General features: G+C 36.3%; 1 protein-coding gene across 3 annotated transcripts in view; it reads right to left on the bottom strand.

The window, feature by feature from the left end:
- The window catches only part of LOC137579067 (heparan sulfate 2-O-sulfotransferase pipe-like), a 38,455-nt gene that overhangs the window by 14,869 nt on the left and 3,001 nt on the right, over positions 1-20,585 (bottom strand). For all 3 annotated transcript variants that reach the window (XM_068292752.1, XM_068292751.1, XM_068292753.1), the window contains exon 2: positions 4,052-4,224. In XM_068292752.1, the coding sequence (XP_068148853.1) occupies positions 4,052-4,224 (173 nt within the window). The remainder of the gene's footprint in view (positions 1-4,051; positions 4,225-20,585) is intronic.

Here is a 20,585-nt window from a genome sequence, read left to right on the forward strand (position 1 = left end):
CGGGAACGGGAATGGACGAGACGGAACGGGACGTTACTTGCCTGTTTAAGGAGTTTGGTTTTTGTGCGTTGATGACTCTGAAATCAATCCACTTCACTTCACAACATTTCACTGTGGGCTTTTGTGTATGCAATTAAAATGTTATTGCCATGGCATTTATCTAGTTATACACCCCTCATATCCGTACGTATGTACATATGTATGTGTGTCTGTATTGTAAAAAGTCAAATGACTGCAATTGAGCATCTAAACAGGTCCAAATGCGGAAAAATGTCTTGATTTTCTTTTGAGTCGCATTCGAATGCGTCTTGGCCAGTTTGAAGTTGTGGCAGCAGTGTAGGTCGATCGAACCACTTTCGGCTCTTATTTTTTATTTTTTTTTTTGCATTCATTTTTTGAGTACACCCATTTGGCCTCACGGTGAACAAGGAAGTCGGTATCCACTAAAATGTCCCAGACCAAAATTCGAAATAACCAAATTCGCTTTTTTCGCTTTGGCTTTTTGGGCAGTTTCTCTGTTTAAGTAGATGAAAGTAGCCAGTAAACTGGTTGTTTTTTTTTTAGGTTTTCAGTTTCTTGGTTACACATTTTGCGGTAAACCCCAAAAACCTTAAGAAGTTTGCTTGGCTTGTTCCCATTCCAAATACAGTTACATTACAATAGAGTAATGCAGCACACACACACACTCACACACTTGCCACACCACTTGGACCATGGATCGTGTTCTAAGACAACCTTCAATCAGCTTTTAGCTCCGGTTATTGGCCGCATAAGCGTTTTTATCAACGAAGGTAAACCAGGTGAACTAATTTGTGTGAGAATAGAAAAAAAAAAAAAAACTGCAGAGGTGGCGTTGAAAATGTAAACCAAGTGATAAATTCCTTCAACTTCATTGCCATAATAAAATGTGCATGAATTATGATCTAATAAAAATGACTGTTGCGTTTTTTGCTTTCGCCAATTTCATTAGTTAATTCAACAATTCATTCTGAGTGCCCTACGCCTCTGAATGTTCCACCAATACGAACATATGAGTGTTATATAAATGAAAGGTTGGTCTTTGCTTGCTCGACGCAACCAACTAACTGGTTGTCTATGCACTTTTTTGTTTTGCTGGGGCTAAAGTTGACATTGCTAATATTTGTACGCTTTGAAGGAATGTGTACTCATTTTTGCAAAAAATGACCAGTCAAACTATTCTTCTGTTTGCTTCGTTGTACATATTATTCCATGACTCCATAAAACCACAACCCCAAAATGCCAAAAACATAGGAAAAAAAAGTGTAGTTGGCAAGTTTAATAACTTTTTAACTACCATTTAAGAGAACAGTAGGTTGAGCACTTGTCTTTTTTTTAACGACTACATGCCCAACTTGACTTACAGTATCTATAAGTAGTGGTAGTTTAAAGTGTTAGGAATGCATGGGAATGTGTAAATTTCAAAATAAAACATTTAATTTCTCAATTATGAACAGTAAAATTAAAATTCTTAATAATATTGTCAATTTCGAGCCCAAAATTTTATCTATTATCTACCATATATCCTATGAACCGTTAAAACGTGTGCTTAAAGTCGCAGTAAAGAGTCTTTAATTTAATTTTTTCTTAAGCATTCAGACATCCCACACTAAAATGTTAAAATGTCAGTTAACTGAAATTACTGCATTAAGTTGCATGATGATGATAATAATGAAGATCTTGCAGTAGCAGCTGGCGTTGGGTTTTTTTTTTTTTTTTGGTTTTGTAGCCACTTTTCTCAAATTACAAGTTCAATTGTATGAAAGAAAACTTCCGTCAGGGAAATTAGAGTTTTGCATAGTAGACAATTTTTTTTTTTTTTTGATTTTATTTCAAAGATTTCTTCTTTTTGTATCTTAATGCCATTTAGTTGGGTATCTGTGTCTTCTCACACAGTAAGAATTTGCTCGTTTCTCTTGGCTTTAACAAATGTATGTCAAGTGATAGTTAGCCGTGTGAACCAACTAAATACTCAAAGATAGAGGCCACACGTTTAATAACGTGTTTTTCTACGATTATAAATTGCCTTTAGTTGATTGAAATTACAAAAATTTGCGTAAATATTTGGCGAGGCATTCTTTGCTGTTTCGAAATCTTTCTAATCATTCTAACATGCACAGGAGTTGTTTGTATCTTAAGACAATTTCATCGAATTTATAATACACAATTTGATGAGTGATGAATTAACGTCCCATAAGCATTAAAAAACATCACTAAAAACCACTGGTCCATAGTATTTTCGGATATTAATGACTACTAAGTATTGTATTCATAGATTTTGCTATGGAGTAAAACCAGAAACATCTTTTTTTTATTGCTATTAATCGAAAAATTTTCCTGTACTAAAGTTTAATCTTCATTATTGTCAGCTTTATTATAAAATAACAGTTTAATTATTTAAAACCTTTATATGAAAATGGATTCGATTTGAAAATACCCTTAAAACGGGCAAAGAAATTCATTTTTTTTTGTATGTCCATTTGTTTTTTGTATTATTCATATCGACTTAATCAAGTCAAAGGGCTAAAGAATGAGATGGTATATAGAGTATTACCTCCCCTAGGTCAGCCACCAGTCAGCAAAGAGCTAAATAATAATTTATTAATGCCACTAAAGCATTGCAAACATGTCCATACATATTGTAATTAAAAACTATCTATAAAATACATAAATGTACATGCATGTATCTGTAACTATATCTGTATAGGTTTGTGTGTGTGTGTGTGTGTATATTATATATTATGTTGATTTTAATTTATCAGTTTATTAGTGTAATGTCTGCGGCGTTCCCCCCAAAATAAAATATGCCATAATTTATTCATGCATAAAGCAATGGCGCACTAATTTAGCTCCAAAACGGACAACTAATTTATGGTGAAAAGGCATTGCAAAAATATAAGCCCTGGCCAAAAAAAAACGCAAAACAAAAAGAGTAGGTACAGGAAACGCACTGCAAGGTTGAGGGTTCGGGTCACTACGGTAATTAAAAATCAATTGGGCGTTGCTATTTACTTGTTGTTTTTTTTTTTTTTTTTTTTTTTTATTGTTGGTATGTGTGCTGCGAAAAGGGCATATTAGCTTGGGTCACAAGTTCCTAATCAACATGAAAGAGTTGAGTTCATTTTGCATTAATTGCAGTATTTGCCATTAGCAAGCAATCGCTTTAATTGTGTTTATTGAATAATTATCAGTAAATAAAGTAATAAAGGTATAATTTTAAATATAGAGGTAACAATTTGTATAGCTATTTCAGAAACCACCAAGAAGCCAGAGTGGTAAAGGCCATACCAAATCTTTAACGCTTTAAGTAGTTGGGAATTCTTCTTCAAGCATGGTTTCCCTTAGAAACTTAATGGGAGTGGTAGATTGAGATGAGGTCTCGCCTATTGAATGTAAAGACTTGGGTTCTGGATTCCCAAATATATCAAAATTAACATAGTTTTTGTCTAATTCTTTAGTCACATTCAATCGACTGTCAATTCTATTAACTAAGTTGAGTATTTAATAAAATGAATGAAATACTTTTCAGTTTTAAACTTTTCAATTTTAACACTCTAAAGGCGTTTTGAATGCATTCATCCGTCTCTCTAGTCATTCAGTTAAGTATTAAACAAATGAATAAGTTTGAGTTTTTCAATTCTTTTTCAGTTTTGAGCCTCTGAGTTTAGTTAAGTAACTAAAAATTAACTTTAAGAATTAATAAGGATATTCTTGAATATTCTTTCTAGAACTTGTGAAATTTGTGTTATCTCGCCGTATTAGACATAAGAAAGTGTATACAATAGTCAACTATTACTTCTAGTTTTTTGGTGTTTTGCAAATATTGTTCTGGTATTTTTTGTTCGTTCACTTCCTGTATCATCGCATAATACGCAACGTGATATGCAATCGAGCGAGACAAGAATCGGTTAGCATTTGGCTTTTTGTTTTCATCTCTCTAATTTTTTCATCTTCTTCTTTTAGATATGCATCTCTATTTTTCCTGTTTTTTTTTCTCTGTGTGTGGTTTTTCTTTTTTCTTATGGTTACTTACTGCCCGCATCATGGCCGCTGATGTGATTGTTGCCTCCAGTTAGACCCAGTGCTGAGAACTCGGATGGCTGCAGCTTCACTTCCATTTCCTTGAGACGACTGTTTAATTTATTTGTATGCATGAACAGAAAGAAGGTGCACGATATGGCCAGCAAAGCAATCAACTCCACCGAACTGCAATAGAGAACGAGAGGAGAAGAAATTTAAAATGAGCAAAGTGGTCTCACTTTGTTAGTCAAAAGGTTTGTCGTCTATTAAGCTTTTCATGATTTACGCAAAATTCGAGTTATTTTTTTTTTTGTGTGTCCTTTGCCTTCTCCTAACAGCTATTATTTCATTTACACTTTAAATTGCTGTCATAAGCAGCTAAATGGCCAACAACGAACAACAACAAGAAATATGTACATACAACCAAGTACCCCAAAAGGGGAACAACAATCTAAAAAAGGTAGCTTTGTGCACTATGTCAACATTTAATTAAGTTGCAAGAACCTTGGGGGACAAAAGCGACAACTAAAAAACAATAACAACAGCAACAACAACTACTATGTAGCAAAGTAACGAAAAAAAACAGAATGAAAATTATAAAAGAAAAAACTTTAGCCATACCAAACAACGGACAATCCACAATTTCCTAGAGTCCAATTCCATAATTGAGATATTTTTTCTCTCTCATTCTTTAAAATTAAAATTAGAGAGCTAAAGATATAGTTATTGGAGTTATTGGTAGCCAAAGTGTTTCGAAATATTTATGTATATAAGTATGACCTAAAAAGGGGTTTGCTTTGTTAGCTGAGTGGTTCTAAGTATGTACATAGAATAGTATATAAAAATGGTTGCTGAATTCATTTGCTTTTGTCTGCCTTCTGAAGGGTTTCTAGTTGCATTTCATGAATTTGAAATTATATCTTTTGTTTGCTATATAGAGTATTCAAGAACTCGTCGTAACATTCTGCCTGGAATACGTTTTGATTTATTTTTATGACGGACTTGACCGGTTCCAACAGACCGGAATATCTTTTGTGTGTTTGTGGCCTGCATTTAGGGTCTGGTCCACTTTTGATATACTTACTTTCAGTCTTTTTTCCTTTTATTTTTTTTCTTTTCTTTGCGTATTTTGTTTTGATAACAAAAGACAAAATGGAGAGGAAAACGAGGCAAAAATTCCAATGCAAACGTTTTCCTTTGGCAATTTTTGTTGTTATTGTACCCTATGAAAGGGTAAAGTGAAAAACTCACTTGTCAAATTATTGAAGAGGTAAGAATTAAAGCTCAGGCTTAATCAGGATTTGCACTAGACTTACTAACATGCATTAAAAACTGACATTTAATTTTCAAAGTGATATTAAAGGTTATCTTTTAGTCGGTGCTCTGAATTACTTTTGGGATTTGTTTTGCTGCAGCTTTCCGCTCACCGGACAACAAGAAAATATGTGGAAAACGAAAGAGCAGAAAATTTTTTCTTTCTGTATATTTCTTGTTTTGCTTTTGTTTGGCATAAATCTACCGGCGATAGCCGAGAGATAGAGACTTAAAAAATAAAAGAGAGCAAAAGAAAAGCGCTATCAAAATAATAATAACAAAGAAAAATCCCGGAAGCTAACTTTGAACTAAGCCGAGATTTTAATACCCTATCAAACTACGTTTTTCAAGTGATTCTCCATGTCGAAAACAATCAAAATCGAGTTATAGAATGGGTGGGCTTGGGATTTTGAAGATCGTGTACATCTGTTCCAAGCTGAATTAGCAGAAGAAGCAGGAGGAATAAAGAGCATAAGGGATAGATTATAGTAAGCCCTTCAAATTCTTATTTGAATAATCTGTAATTAGTACTTTAGATTCATTTTCTAGTCAAACTTTCTTGTTTTCTTGACCCTTTCAGTTGCTCGTGTTCACACTGGTCCTAAGAAGGACATTCTTATATGGTTGTTGTTATAAGTTACAGTCAGGACATTATCAAACATGAAGATAAAGCGGAAATCTGTAAAATCTAATTGTAAGCCCAAGTGTTTATTTAAGATAAAATTGCTATTGCTATTGAAATTCTTGCAAGTTTAAACAATTGAAATGGAATATTATACAAAAAATAGTTGGTCTGCTCTTTAGATGCAGCTAAGACGACCTGAGCTAAATCGTTTTCTCTTTTGTTTTTGGGGTGCGTTAAGGATATCAAATGCTTACATTATGCATATTCTGGCAAATGGTCTTTGATATGGTTTTCGGTATACATTTCAGCAGACAATCTGCCTTCCGAGATGGTTTTGAGAAAGTAAAGTTGCAAATAAAGTGTAATTTAATGCCGAAACCTGAAGTAAGAAACGCTAAAAGCGAAAGGCAAAGGCTCAAGCTGAGATTTGACTTTCAGTTCCTATGCAAGAAGAAAGAAAGAAAAGCTAACAATATCAACAACAACAACAACAACAATAACAAGGTCTATGACAGAAAGTGTCCAGAGTTGACCATAAGAAGGTTTTAAGTTCTCTAAAGTATTTGCGTTTTTTCTGCCTTTTAGGCCCACCACCTGCTGTGTGGACACGTTTTAAGATCTCAACTAGAGATGAGTTGAGGAGTTAAGCTTAATTTTCTTTTGTTTTGTTTCTGTTGCTCCTGACTCACGCCAAAAGTTGCATTTCAGTTTTCTTTCTTTTTTGCCAACTTATTGTTTAAGTTGACACTAAAGTGCCCCACAAATCCCATTTAAGCGCTGGCCTGGCCACACACCAAAAGTTCTACTACAATACAACTTTCGGTCAGAGCATAAAAATCCATCAGGCAAGTTGGAGTAACGACTTTGAAGATACCTTGTATTTGGGTAGTAATGAAAGCCCTACGTATTCCAATACCATCGACTCTAAAGCATTGGGAAAACTGAGTGAAAGACACAACACCCATTCCATGGGTTTTGGAATTGAGTTTGGCCATTGAAGAAGGGTATCTTAATGTCGTTGAACATACAAGCTGTTACGAGAATCGGTTCTTTTTGCCATTTTTATGTTTGCTTTCTTTACCAATGCGTTCGACTGGCGGTATATATGCCGAAAGTTATGTGATTATTAAAATAAGTTTACGTGACGGCGTCGATTTCTTTTGGACATTTGTTAGAGAGAACATGTATCACCAGAGCGTGTGGCAAGTGGGTGGCTATTTGGGTGGGTCCGATTGCAGTTCGTTTGCTGCCACGTAGCACATGTGCAGGCCATTAGGGACACCGTAACCCGCCCCGCCCCTACCCACCCCACCCCAATCCGCATCACCATCATCATCAACATCATAGCCACCGCCAACAACATGAAAGACCACATTTGGTTCGTTAGCGCTTTTATACTCAGTACCCTCCATAGGTTCCATATACACACAGACACACACACACACAAAAAGAGTATACCAAAGTCTCCAAAAAGTATGCAATAGCTAAATAATTGTAAGCTTTTTTCTATTCTTTAAGGATATAAATGTTTTCTTTTTTTTTTTTAAGTGAAAATATACAATTTGGTCAAGATTTTGCATTTGGGAAAGGGGTACTTCGTAGTCGACTTAACTGAGTTGCTTATTGGGTTTTTTCTTCTTGGTTTTTTTTCTGTTGTATTGCCTTTTCTCAAGGGATCGCTGAAGTTAAGGGATGATTCTAGCTTTCAGCAGCCAAATATTTATATATACATAGAACATACGTGTGGGCGAGTATGGACCGATTCTAGTGGTTAGAGTTCATCAAGATTATGGTTACAGTTCATCAAGCATGTGTGATCGTAGATGAAATAAAATTATAGCTTAGGGATTTGGATACCACTATTCAAATGGAGAACACAACTAAACTCTTGCTTCGAGTAGTTGAATTAGAGTGTGTATATGACAAGTCCATTACAGGATCAATAGACATAAAAAGATTTGCCTAACGAAGTCTCTCGAATGCTATAAGGAAGAAGCAAATAAAGTGCTTAATCAAACCGAAATCGATGTATATATTTTATCGTAGTCATGTGGCAAAGTTTCTTGAACTCTTCATGCTTTTGCATATTATTAAATCAGCCGAATCATTTGCTAACCCCGCGGGGCAAACTAGTTATAAAAAGAACTGCCGAAAGAAAAAACAAAATGGATGTCGATGGCCGCGTCGTCCGATCGTGTTATGTCATAAATATGGACGAAATGCTAATGACCACGAAAGAAAAGGAATATTCATATATGTACCTATCTACATATGTATGTATGTTTGTGTATGTGGAATATATTCTGCGATACTCAATGATTTCATAATTGCTGTACCTTCATGTTCACATTCTTTTAACCTGTTTTTTCTATATTTTTGTTTTTTTAGCCACTTACCCCGAGGGCTAAAAGTCAAAGAGAGTTCAAACACCTTGTTTTGCTTCTTTCGATTTTGCTTTGAATAGAAACCTGAAGTGCGGCTTTAACAATTTTTGGTTTTCTTGCAAACGCGATTGCGTAAATAACCAAATAAGCATAGAAATAAAATGTCTTTCAATCTTTAGTCATTTCGTTGGCCGTTTGTAGTTTGATTAGCTGGAAAATTTGCCATCGTTTAATTAAATTATGCTGCAGTTTGTAGTCATTTGGAGTTGGAATCTGTGCTGAAGTTGGTAATGGAGTTACGCTTACGTATGAACATCTATACACACACACACACACACACACACACATAAATGAGTATGAGCGGAAATGGCAAGCAATTTGCATGCAACGTTTGTGCACTGACTCTCTTTCCCTCTCTCTAATTTTTCTGTTTTTTTCCTTTTATGTGGAAGTGAAAGGCAGGCACGAGTTCAGTCAGCAGTAAGAAGAAAGAAAGAAAGAAAGAGAAGAAGAAGAAGAAGAAGGTGTGTGGTGGGGCGGGATGGAATGAGGTGAGGCCTGTCTATGCTCACGCGACGGTTCGAGTTGTCAGAAGAACTAGAGAAATAAGTGGCTACGGTTAAAAATTGCCATAACAGTTATTTTTGCTGGTCAAATTCAGTAATTTCTTCATAGACATAGACTGCAGACAGAGACAGAGACGAAGATAGAGAGAGAAAGAGAGGTAGAGCTTAAAGTCAGGTGCTCAAAACACCTGCTCCTTGACCCCAAACGATCTGTAGCTGTGTACCTAAATGATGGGCTACCCCCTACAATCCTTTAGTGGCTTGATTTTGGCCTACACAGTCATGTTCTCAATCAAATTTCAATCACACCGGATAAAACATAGCGGCAATGAATGGAACGTTAGCTATGCACCTTGCACTTACCTACCTATCTATCTACCTGTTTACCTATCTGCCTACCTACCGGATGACGCCAGATTGTTGATGTGGTAATAAGAGTGAGTTACATGGCAGCCGTTTGCTATTGAAAACTAAAGTGCGAAATCGTGTGTGTGTGTGTGTGTGCCTAAGAGTGTTATGTTCGATGTCAAATTAGCAGAATAGTAAGATGAGGTACCTTATGTTTCATAACACTGACCTAGTAGCTTAAGAATGGCTTTGGCCTACGCCCAACTAAAACTCCATTAATGCGAGTGAAAATAGATAACTTTTTGGGTTGTTTTCTACAGGGTCTCTTTTAATTTGGGCAATTGTTTCTTGTGTAAGTTGATTTTGGCGTTGTTGACTTTAAATTTATTACAATTACTTACTACACGCAAAAACTAAAAACACAAAAAAAGGGAAATTAAATTTGAAAACGGTTTGTTGATGCGTTTTTAAATGCTTACCAGAGAGAGGGAGACTCTTGTTATTACAGAAGGCAACAACGACAACAACAACCAAATGTAGTCACAGAGTTAAGGCAACACTACACAAAATATAACAACAACAACAATAATAATAATAATTTAGTGACAAACCAGAGGGCCTTAAATCATTTCTCTAGTGACGAAATCTCTATACCCTGCCATGCATTCATCTCATGCGATTGATGGGAATCTCTGTTAATCGATAACAAACTCACTTTTTCAACTGATACTGAAAGAGTGTGTGACCTATATATCTAGTTTGTGTTGATCCAGATATGGCCATAACAGCACTCAACAAGAGACTTGAGCCAAAAATTTGATGTACCTTTTTCTTTTTCGGTTTGGTTTGTTTTGTTTTCTGTTTTTTTTTTTTGCAGGGCTATTAAAATGCCATATCATTTGTAAAATTAAAATAAACACCCAACAATTGCAATCTCAGTGACTCGTCAACCGTTAGTCTATCGCCCCCTCGCTCCTCATCCTAACTTGGCTCAAGCCGTCAGCCGCTTGTGCCCGCCCACCCATCGGTGGGTGGCTTCAATTAAATCATATGGCGGAGGGTTTATTAAATTCATACCAGCATAAAATTGTTGTATTTGTAATTCATATTGTTATTGTGGCTACTTATACAATATTGTTGCAGTACGTGCAAAAAAAAAGTCAAAACAAAAAACCAAATAAATAAACAACAACAACAAAAGGCAAAACAAAACAAAACCAACAAAATAACAAAAAGCAGAGCAAGAGAAATACATAATTGCATAAAAAATTCACATGGGCCAAAAAAAGTGGTTACCGAGCCAACCACCCAGCACCGCCCACCCCCACAGCCCCAGAGCCACCGCCACCTCCCTCCTTTTTCCTCGGGTTATACAACTTTCTAATCAAAATATTACTTTATTATTTGTCATTATTCCCAATTTAGATTTGTTTATGTATTATCTTTTCCTCACTTTAGTTTACTTTATTGTAACTTCTTTTTGTGGCGTCACGCCGTCAAAATTATTCAATTGGTTCAATCAAATCGGCTCTTGGAACACATTCAATTGGACTTTTCATCATTTTTTGTTTTCAAAATTTTCCTCTCTTTGTGGCAAAACAGCTTACATTTTTTATCCACCTCCCCTTCTTCTTTCCTCTCTTCCCTCTGATCTATCTAACACGCACTTTCAGTTTGTAAAATGCCTCGGAAATTCGGTCAGCCAACAACAACACAAACATTGAGACAACGGGGGGGAAAAAAACCAAAAATTAAGCCGAAAACCAAGAGAGGCACGTAGAACGTTTTAATTACAATTGCCCCAGTTTCATCGCCCAGAGGCTAGACCTGGGCTGACAGAGTTTGCTGGAGCTGGAGCCGATGCCGATGCTGATGTTGAGATTTTTGTTTAATAGCTTCTGGCGATTCGTCAGCTGATGCAGACAGTTGATAGTTACCCTTGGCTTCGAGTTAATAGTTTAATTGGAACTCCAAGCCGTTGGGCTAGTAGAGACAAGACCAAATCGGATTGCAAAGAGACCACAGACCTGTCGATTGCTGATTAGAATGATTGGGATGGAGGAGCTCCATGGAGGATTGTGGGTTTGGTTTGGTTTTGGGCTTCTGCATTGTTCGCTACTGGCCAGCATTATCGGGATCTCAAAATTACTTACTTGCAGAAGTGATTGATAAAGTTTTAAATTAGATTATTGATTGGTGGGCCAAGTTACTTGGTAAACGTAACGGAAACTAGGTCCCTTCCAGCAAGAAAGTCAGTTTGTGGTCAGTTACAAACTGATCTCTGATCGATTAAGAATTTCAGATGGAAAACTTTCATTTCATAATGATAGTGTCATTGTTTGCACTGCGGGATCATCAATTTACCTAAACCAAAAGTCACTTTCGGATCATTAAGTTCCATTTAGATCGCTCAAGTTATAATTAACCTGCTTGAATGCACCCGAAGGGGGTCGCCAAAATGTAAAGAAGCCTTTCCGATTCGATGAATAAAGACTTCAAATTCGATATCCTCTAAGATTGGGCGAGATAGTCTGACTTTTGTATTGTAATTAAACTGTCGGTTTAATCTTCTTTTTAATCTTCTATGTTATTTATCTAATTTGCGAATATTTTTGTGTTTTGTTTTTGTTTTAACATATTTTAAAAATACATTTGTTCAACATTAAAAAATAAAACACAACAGTCATTAGCCATTGTTGTTGTTTTTTTGGTGAAATATTCATCTGGCTAACCAAAATGAAGCAGCCAAAATGTAGTTGTCTAAATAATTATGGCTATTATTACGGTTATTATTATTATTTATTCGATAGGCCAATAGCACGCTCAAATGCAATAATACGTAAGTACATGAAGAAAAAGTTAATGACTTTGGCGTTCAAGCATAACGGAAAAACCAAAATGGATATATACGTAAACATTGAATGCCTAAAATCGGGTAGCACAAAAAAAAAAAAACACGAAAACCAAAAACAGCAGCTCCAGTCGCCACCATCTTTGAGTATTTTTTTTTTTTGTTTTACCCATTTCACGCCTATGAATTTTTGCCAAAACAACAACAACAATATCGAGTGAATATGTGTATATAGACTGATGTTGTTGACCATAGCGTAGCGTTAAGCACTCATTTGAATCCAGTTGTTGTGGAATGGATGGAAAATTGAAACCAGCTTACAAACTCAATACTTTTAGCAATTATAAACAATGGCCCATTGAAGACCACCTGCCCCACCTGCCCCACTTGCCCCTGCCGCTGCCCCTGGTGAGTCTCTGCGATTTTCCTTTTTGCTTAGAATGAAGTATTCAATTGCCATTTTTTCACGTAGTCAGAAGGAACGTGATCTAAGGCAAGAAATAAGATAAATGAAGACCGAAACCGAATTCAAGCGATGGGAAAGTCTTCGTTGTCGTCTTCGTTTTCGTTTTCGACTTTGAAAATCGATCAATAGTTGGAATAGTTTTTTTCTTCTATTTTTTTTTTGTTTTCTTCTTGTAACTTCCCCCTCACTTCCTTCATCGCAACTTCATCTAGTTCGTTGGAGCAAAACTTTCAATTGCAAATTGTGCTGTTGCATTTCGAAGAACGTGTAACTGCAACGCTCCGTTGCGAGTTCACCGCATCTTTTTCCCCCACCCCCCTGCAACAAACACACACACACATACACACTGTAGATTTGCGACAAATTGTTTGCTGCTTTCGTTTTGTCTCTCAATAGAGAGAAAAAGATACAGATGCCACACAGCTCACCGTTGTTGCCGCTGCCACTGCCACTGCCTCCTCCTGCTCCTCCGGCTCTGTTGCAGCCTTGCTGGAGTCAAAGTCAGAGTCAGAGTCAGGGAGTTGGCAACGATGGAGTCATGCTTGTTGAATAAAAGTGTCAATCTTGAAGCGAATGAACGAATGAACAGACGAACAAACGAATGAATGTCGTTAGCAGCTTGTAACATCGTCATCATCATTATCAGTGGAAAGAAGACAATCTAGTTTTTTGTTTGGCAAAGTGAATGAAAGTAACTCACAAAACTTTTGACAGTTGTCTTAAAATGTTTAAGCAAACTACGAGAATGGCTTCATTTGCCAAAAGAGAACCACATAAAAGCCAACAAATTAGTTATAAAAATAAAACAATACTTCATAATGACCTTGCCTACATTCATAATCAATTGAAATGAATCAAAATTTAAGATTGATATTGGCCAAAAAGTCAATCTAAGATAGCTCACTTTAAGCCACTTTCAATCAGAAATCTCTCTTAAATTGCTATTGTATTTTAATTAGCTTCGTAAAAACCAAATTCGAGTGCATTCTCGTGAAGACAAGTTAAAAACTTTTGGCCCAAAAATTTCTAAATGAAGTAGCTGCGGCTAGACACTGTGTGTGTGTGTGTGTGTGTGAGTGTGTACAATTTCACAATTCTCGTGCTCTAATTGTCTGTTTTCAGGTTAGACTCGAGGATTTAATGGGCCTTGGTCGACAGATGCGGATTCATGACAATTAACAAATTTTATATCGCTGCCATAAATCAGTTGACAAGGAGTGTAAATGTGTAGTAAACGCTTATGTGGATCACCACTAATTGTTATATATGTAGCTAACATAATGAGAGCAGAACCGATTACCCATTGACACTTGTTGTGTTTTTAAAATTATAACGCATTCTTCTTTGCTCTAGATCAGAATAGAATGGAATAAAGAATGTAAGGCTCTTATATGGTAATTTTATCTTTCTAGTTTTTCATCGACAGGAAATGAAAGAGGAAACAGTTAAATTAAATTCTCTCTAACTGTAAACCCCAACCACACTTATTATCGATATCAATCGATTAGTCTTCTATAACCCAAGCCACAATGGATTATTCCTGTTTAAAATTTGTATAGAATTTGATCCTTGTTTAAATTATGCATATACATACATACATATATGTATGTATGTATATAAACTTGTCTGATGTAAATTGTTAATAAGAACAACAATGTTTGGGCCTTATCATCAGCACAACAGCTGAGCCAGCAGGCATTATTCCGCTCTCTGCTAATCCTCTCCATTGCCCCCACCACACAAATACTTACCAACATATGCTCGTTTTCCCCACTCTCCAAACTTATATCTTTATTCTCCCCCGCTCTATACGTACTTACAAATGTATATGCATACATACATACATACGTCTACACTTTTTCTCTCCCTCTCTTCATCTGATAAGTTGTGCGAGTCCATGCAGGCGTTAAATGAGAAGCGTTTGGCAATGAGCAACGGTTGTTGTTGCTGTTGTCGCTGCTGCTGCTGCTGCTGCTGCTACTGTTCTTGTTGTTACGGAGATCAGAATCAGAAATTAGTGTGTCAACTTGCTTGCTACAACATGCAGTTCGTCGGTCACGCCCACACAGAGCAAAAATTAATTGCAATACCGCAAATGGCAGCGTCAAGTAGTTAAAAGTAAGCAGAAGGAGACGTAGACAGCGTAGCCACTTTTTGGATGCAATTTGGATAGAGGGCGTGGCGGTATGTGGGTGGCTGCGGAAGGAGGGCCAGACTAGTTGCAACAAGGATGAGCTCGTTAAAGAAAACGACAACAACAGTTAAGTCCCCACAAAAGGTACGCGAAATAAATGCAATACATATTTGCATTCATAAATGTGAGTGCTACAATAAATAAGTGTTGGCAAACATTTTTCTTCAGAGAAAGTTAGCAAACAATTTAATGAAAGGTGCCCACTAGAAAGAAAAAACTCGACTAACTAAATTAAACAAACATTTGCACTTGAATTTTGGTTTTCTTGTTACTGTAAGCATAAATATCTAGATAGAGCGAGATCAAGCTACAGTTGCAGTTGTTTTATATATGTACAGAGATGTATGTAATTATGTCGCGCAACTTTTAGTTGAGAGTTTTGTTCGTCGTTGCCGTCGAGTTGAGTGCGTAAATTTCTTCTTGTAGTCGTTCGGTCGTTTTGGCAGAAAATGTTATTAACATTCACTGCAAGCATCACGTGGCCACACCAACTCAAATAAGAGAGTGATGATGTCTAGCTTTTGCCTTGCCGCTCTCCGCTCTATCCATGTACCCACTGCCCGCCGACACCGACAACTTAATGTTCCCTCTACCAGTAACCACATACTTTTTCCACCACTATTCTCATGCTTATTTCTTATGCTGCTCGTGCGTGAAACCTCCATGCAATAATTTATCCGAATTTCAAACGAATCCTTTTTTCATTTTTCCACTTTTAATTGCCAGACACAGTAAATTATTTATTTAGGCAAATAATTTGTAAAGAGAAAACAACAGGAGTGGGGGGAGATTTTTCCAAAAAATTGCACCCTTTTATATATTTTCTAACTTAAAGCATGTAACCATTCGATTTAGATGGTGAATGAATCTGATTAACAGTAAATTATAAGCAGCCCTTTTGCCCCCGACTGAACTGGATTAAAAATAAATCCAGGGCTGGTCAAAAGGTTTAACACAGTTTGTCAAAGACACTGACAGCCGGCATCGTTCCTTTAATTCGTCATAGGTTGGGTAAGAGACTCCATAGAATATGTTTCTGTTGGCACATTGATGACTGACTTCCTTGGCCTTGACAATGATGAATGAGCTGTTGCTGGCTTATTGTGTTAGCCACATACGTTTAATGTCTACTTTACAATCTTTTGTTTGACGATCGGAGGGAGAAAACAAAAAAACCATGCTGCAAATACATTATTTACAACAATAACAAGTGGTCATCTAAAAACAGTTGTAACATAAATTTTATTTCATAACTAGACACAGAAAACTGGTCGATCCTGCATATTTTCCATAACGTCATTAAGGACAAGCATATATGTATATGTAGATATGTTATTTGAGAAACGTTTTTCAAATTAATAAAAAAAAATAAACATTTCTTTAATGCACAAAACACTTAAATGTTTGGCAACATTAGTTTATGGCGGCCTTGACACTCAATTAAAATGAAACTGAGAAACGAGATACAGAGAGTGAGAGAGAGAGAGAGAATGGGACATAAAAGTTCGTTCATGTTTCTAACAATTAAACTAAAAAGTTGGAGTCATTAAATTTTATATAGCCTCATTTAGTTTGAAAGTTAATCGAATGTATGTACTTAACAATTTCGCGCTAAAAACCATTCATTACAATTTAAACATGGTCTGTTTGAAATTGATTTTAAACGTATACGTTATTTTTGCGTAAAAGTGAAAGATCAACAATAATCCCTTTGCGGATGCTTGCCTTCATTTCACTTTCAGTTGCATTTACTCTAAATACAAATCTGCGGCTCATTTTGGTTTTGTTGATTTTTTTTCTTTTTTTTTGTTGCCATGCCAATTGATGTCAACCTGCTATTTCCAGCAGCTCACGAAAGAAAGTGACGCCAAATTCCAAGTGAACGGTGTGATGGCAACGGACAGACAGACGGAAGGAGAGACAAACGGATGGACGAACAGACAGACAGACGGACAGATATAAAGACCAGACACTGGAAGCTGGAGATGCCACCGCCCAGGCACACATAGACCCCAAGCCACCAAAGTAGGTCGAAGTCTCCATCTCGTTTCTTAACTTGTTTAACCGGCAGCTGGTTGGGTGGTACAGGGTAGAGAGGCTAGAGGGAAAGGACACAAAAAAAAAGAACAACAACTTGCTTAGCAACAAATGTTCGCCCCATAAAAATATCAAACGAAATGTGCATCCTGGGGGACCGGGACTGGGATCGGGACTGGGACTGGAACTGGGACTCTCTGTTATGTTGGCTAAACCGGTCAGAACTCTAAACTCTGCTAAAAATGCAATTTTATGCGCAATTTCATTTTGTCTTCCCCTAACCCCCAATCCCCCAAGCCCCCAATCCCATCACCATCAACATTTCATACCAGCTGCGTTCAAATTTGTCGATTTTCCTGATGGAAATTAATTGAGAAATTCAATTTCCCCTTCAGCACAGGTTTTGCTGCATTTATGTTAATTGGCTAAGGGCGGCACAAAAGTTTTAAAACTAAGTACCAATCTATCTTTACCTTTTGCAAAATCTTAAGAAGGTTTAATCACTTAATTGAGCAATTAATAGAGGCAGAGAGAGAGAGAGAGAGACTGATGATAAGCCGTATAGATTACATTTTTTAAACTCTACACTTAAAGATAAGTCTTGTTAATAAAACATCCATTTCAGGATCATATCGACATCGCTATCATTGACATCTTTGTGAAACTTTCAATTTTATGATCAAAATAATTACCATGGCAACTATGTAAAGCCTCTCTGTACAAAGACGGAAAATGGAAATTTCAGTTGATTAGAGGAGTCGTTATTTAACCTCATCAACCATAACAAATGATGTTCAAACAACACTAAAACTCACTTTATGCTATTGATTTTTGGTTAAATTAAGTGAAAGGCAGCTATGTATGTATATAGCTTGTTTTAGGCGAGGGTCAGCGAATGCTGCTACTCATCCTATACCGCCCTCTGTACATTCTCCTTAATCACTCAAGACAGCGCACAGCTTGTGACCATCCACGTGAATATATGGCAAATTAGGCGGGGGGTGACGACCATTAAAATACCCATTGTTAAATGTACAATATCAAAATGGTTACTAGCTTTAACAGCTTGTCATACTTTAGTAAGTTTCATCTGCAGAAATAGTATCAGTTGAAAATCTCTTATTGGCCAATCGATATGCTCATATTGCTAAATGGATTACAGGGTATTTAAACACCTGGCAACCATTGTTCATCTAATAGAAATATGTGTGTTAATAAAAGAAAAACAAAATTTGAAAAGTTGCCTTAAATCTACTTTGGAAGATTATTGCAAGATTTATAAGCTATATTGATCGATCTACAGCAGGCAGTGCATCATTAAAGTGAATTTACAATCTCCTTTAATTTGATTTAAGTGCCTAGTTAGTTAACTCTTACTATTGATATATGATGGCCCTTAAATAAGGAAGAAAAGGAACATGATGTTAGTGTTGTAGCTCATATTAATGGATGTTAGATAACTAGCACTCAACTATCGTCATAACCTTTAACTCTCTTACGAGTTCTTGGAAAATATCTGCTACGATTTACTAAAAACTTATAAAAACTGCTTTAAGAATGGCATAGAAATTGCCATAAACCAGTTTGAGTTTGCAAAGACCAAAAAAAGGCTAAAATACTTTCAAATGCTACCGAAACAGAAACCAAAAAAAAATATGAAACCAGATCAAACCGAAATTGAAAAATTCACATAGGCAAGCATCGACTTTGCGTATAACCTATAGGTAATCAATTAGTTAATCACATAAGGCAAAAGTCAGGTGTTAGTCGTTAACTAAAATGATACATTGCCAACCCACAAAGGTTGTGCCCGGGTTCAACATTCATTATTAGAGAAGTAAAAGTAACTGATACAAGTCTAACATTAATTTCTGTCCAATACTTTGACCGGGGCATAAATACCTATTAGTTTAGTCTATCCCATCAAGGCACAGGGTATTATCGAATGCAAGAGAACAACTATTAAGCGCAGTGAAGCCAATGCCAGAGCTACGCCTCGACAACAATTCGATTCGAGAGTCAATTGCCATAGAGAGACATAGGAGGAGAGAACTAGCCGGATTTGGAGACAAAAATGGAGTCGGCCACGGACACAGAGGGAAGGAGATGAAGACAAAAGACGGCGACCCCCAACAATGAACATGGACTAAGAAATAGACAATTTTAGTTTTGTTTTTTTTTTTTGGTTTTTCTTTGGAGTCAGGCAGGCAACCAAATTGAAATTGTAACAAAATGCTCACGACAAATATGCGGTTGTTTTTTGTGTTTTTGGATGCAGTTGTTGTTGTTGCTACAAGTTTTTCCCATTCTGGTTTTTTTTGTTGTTGTTTTGTTTTGTTGCCGCGTGACGTAATGACCATATGAACTAACCAAGACCAAGTCATGTGGGCCGCCCCAAAGTTGGCCACAAACGGGAAAGACATAAGACTATAGGATAGTCCAAGCCAGCCAGGCACAAGGCAAGGCCCAAGCCCGTTTTTTAAAGCTCAATTATAATTAAATATTTACTCATTGTTTTTGTTTTGGTTTTTTTTTTTTGTGCATTTTTTCACTGTAAGCAGTTGTTCGTCTGTAATTGCAAAGAGCGAACTCGACCAACTGGATTAGGCCACTTTATTGTTGATTTTCACAAAAAACGCTGAAAACGCCAAATGCCTGGCAATCGTTTGGCACTCACTGGAATTCAACAACAAATGAGAAAAGCAAAAAAAAAAAAAACAAACCCACAGAAACACTGATTCCAAAGTGCTAATTGAACTTCACTTTGCCCAACCAGTCGAATTGTAAACTTTGCAGTTAGTATAGTTCTTTCGCACTTTTTAACAGGCTCTCGCTTTGTTTGTGTCGAAAAACTTTTGCTTTTCGTTTGGACCCGATCATTCCAAATGAGAGTTACAGCTTAGCCCTCCAGGGGCTGATCAAATTTAGCCCAAATATGTAGTGGAAAGTGTGCCAAAAACTAAGAGATTCGAGCTAACAAATCGAAAAAAGCAGTCAAAAAAATAAAAATGTGCTGGTTGAAACCACAAAAACAACAATGCTTGTGCATTTCTTTCACTTTCCACATCAGGATGACTGTCAAGAGTAGATTATTGGCGCTATCAGGAGAGACTAATATAAATGCTTTGGTATTAAGAGCACCTTATCATTTCATACACCTTTGACCTATACCCTTATATTCCTATCTAACTTTATTGAAATTATATTATATGATTTCCTATACAGAAGAATATAAGACTTGACTTCTTAAGTTCTAAGCAAATCAACTAAACTAATCATTTACTTCTTTCTTTTTAGCCCATAAATAGGACTACTAAATAGCAAAAACTCTATATGTAAATGGAAACTATGTTTAAAAGGTAATTTATGGAAAATATATAAAGCTTTCAATGGGCCAAACTTCTCCTAAATCAAGCTAAATAATGATTTTTAGTTCAAATCTTGAGTCTGCAATTCCAAATTAAGTTAGCCATGGTCTTATTCATAGTTCTTAAGTCACAGGGTAAGCGGTAGTCGGCGTCGAGTGTTAATTTTAAACACTTTTAACCTTTTTGTTGTTGTTGATATTTTGAATAGCAAATAGTGAAAGCCTTCAATTGTTTACAATGTTTACGACCGCAACCGTTTAGCACTTTTCAATCAAGGGTGTGTGCAAGAGAGATGCCGCGTTTTGAATTACCACACAGAGGAGACAATTTTTCCCGCTGGTATTAAAAATTAATCAAGATTGTATATTTTTTTCCTTATTTTTTTTGGGTTAAC

Source organism: Drosophila tropicalis, unplaced genomic scaffold (assembly GCF_018151085.1).
Source record: "Drosophila tropicalis isolate 14030-0801.00 unplaced genomic scaffold, ASM1815108v1 contig_694, whole genome shotgun sequence".
In the NCBI taxonomy this organism is placed as follows: Eukaryota; Metazoa; Arthropoda; class Insecta; order Diptera; family Drosophilidae; genus Drosophila; species Drosophila tropicalis.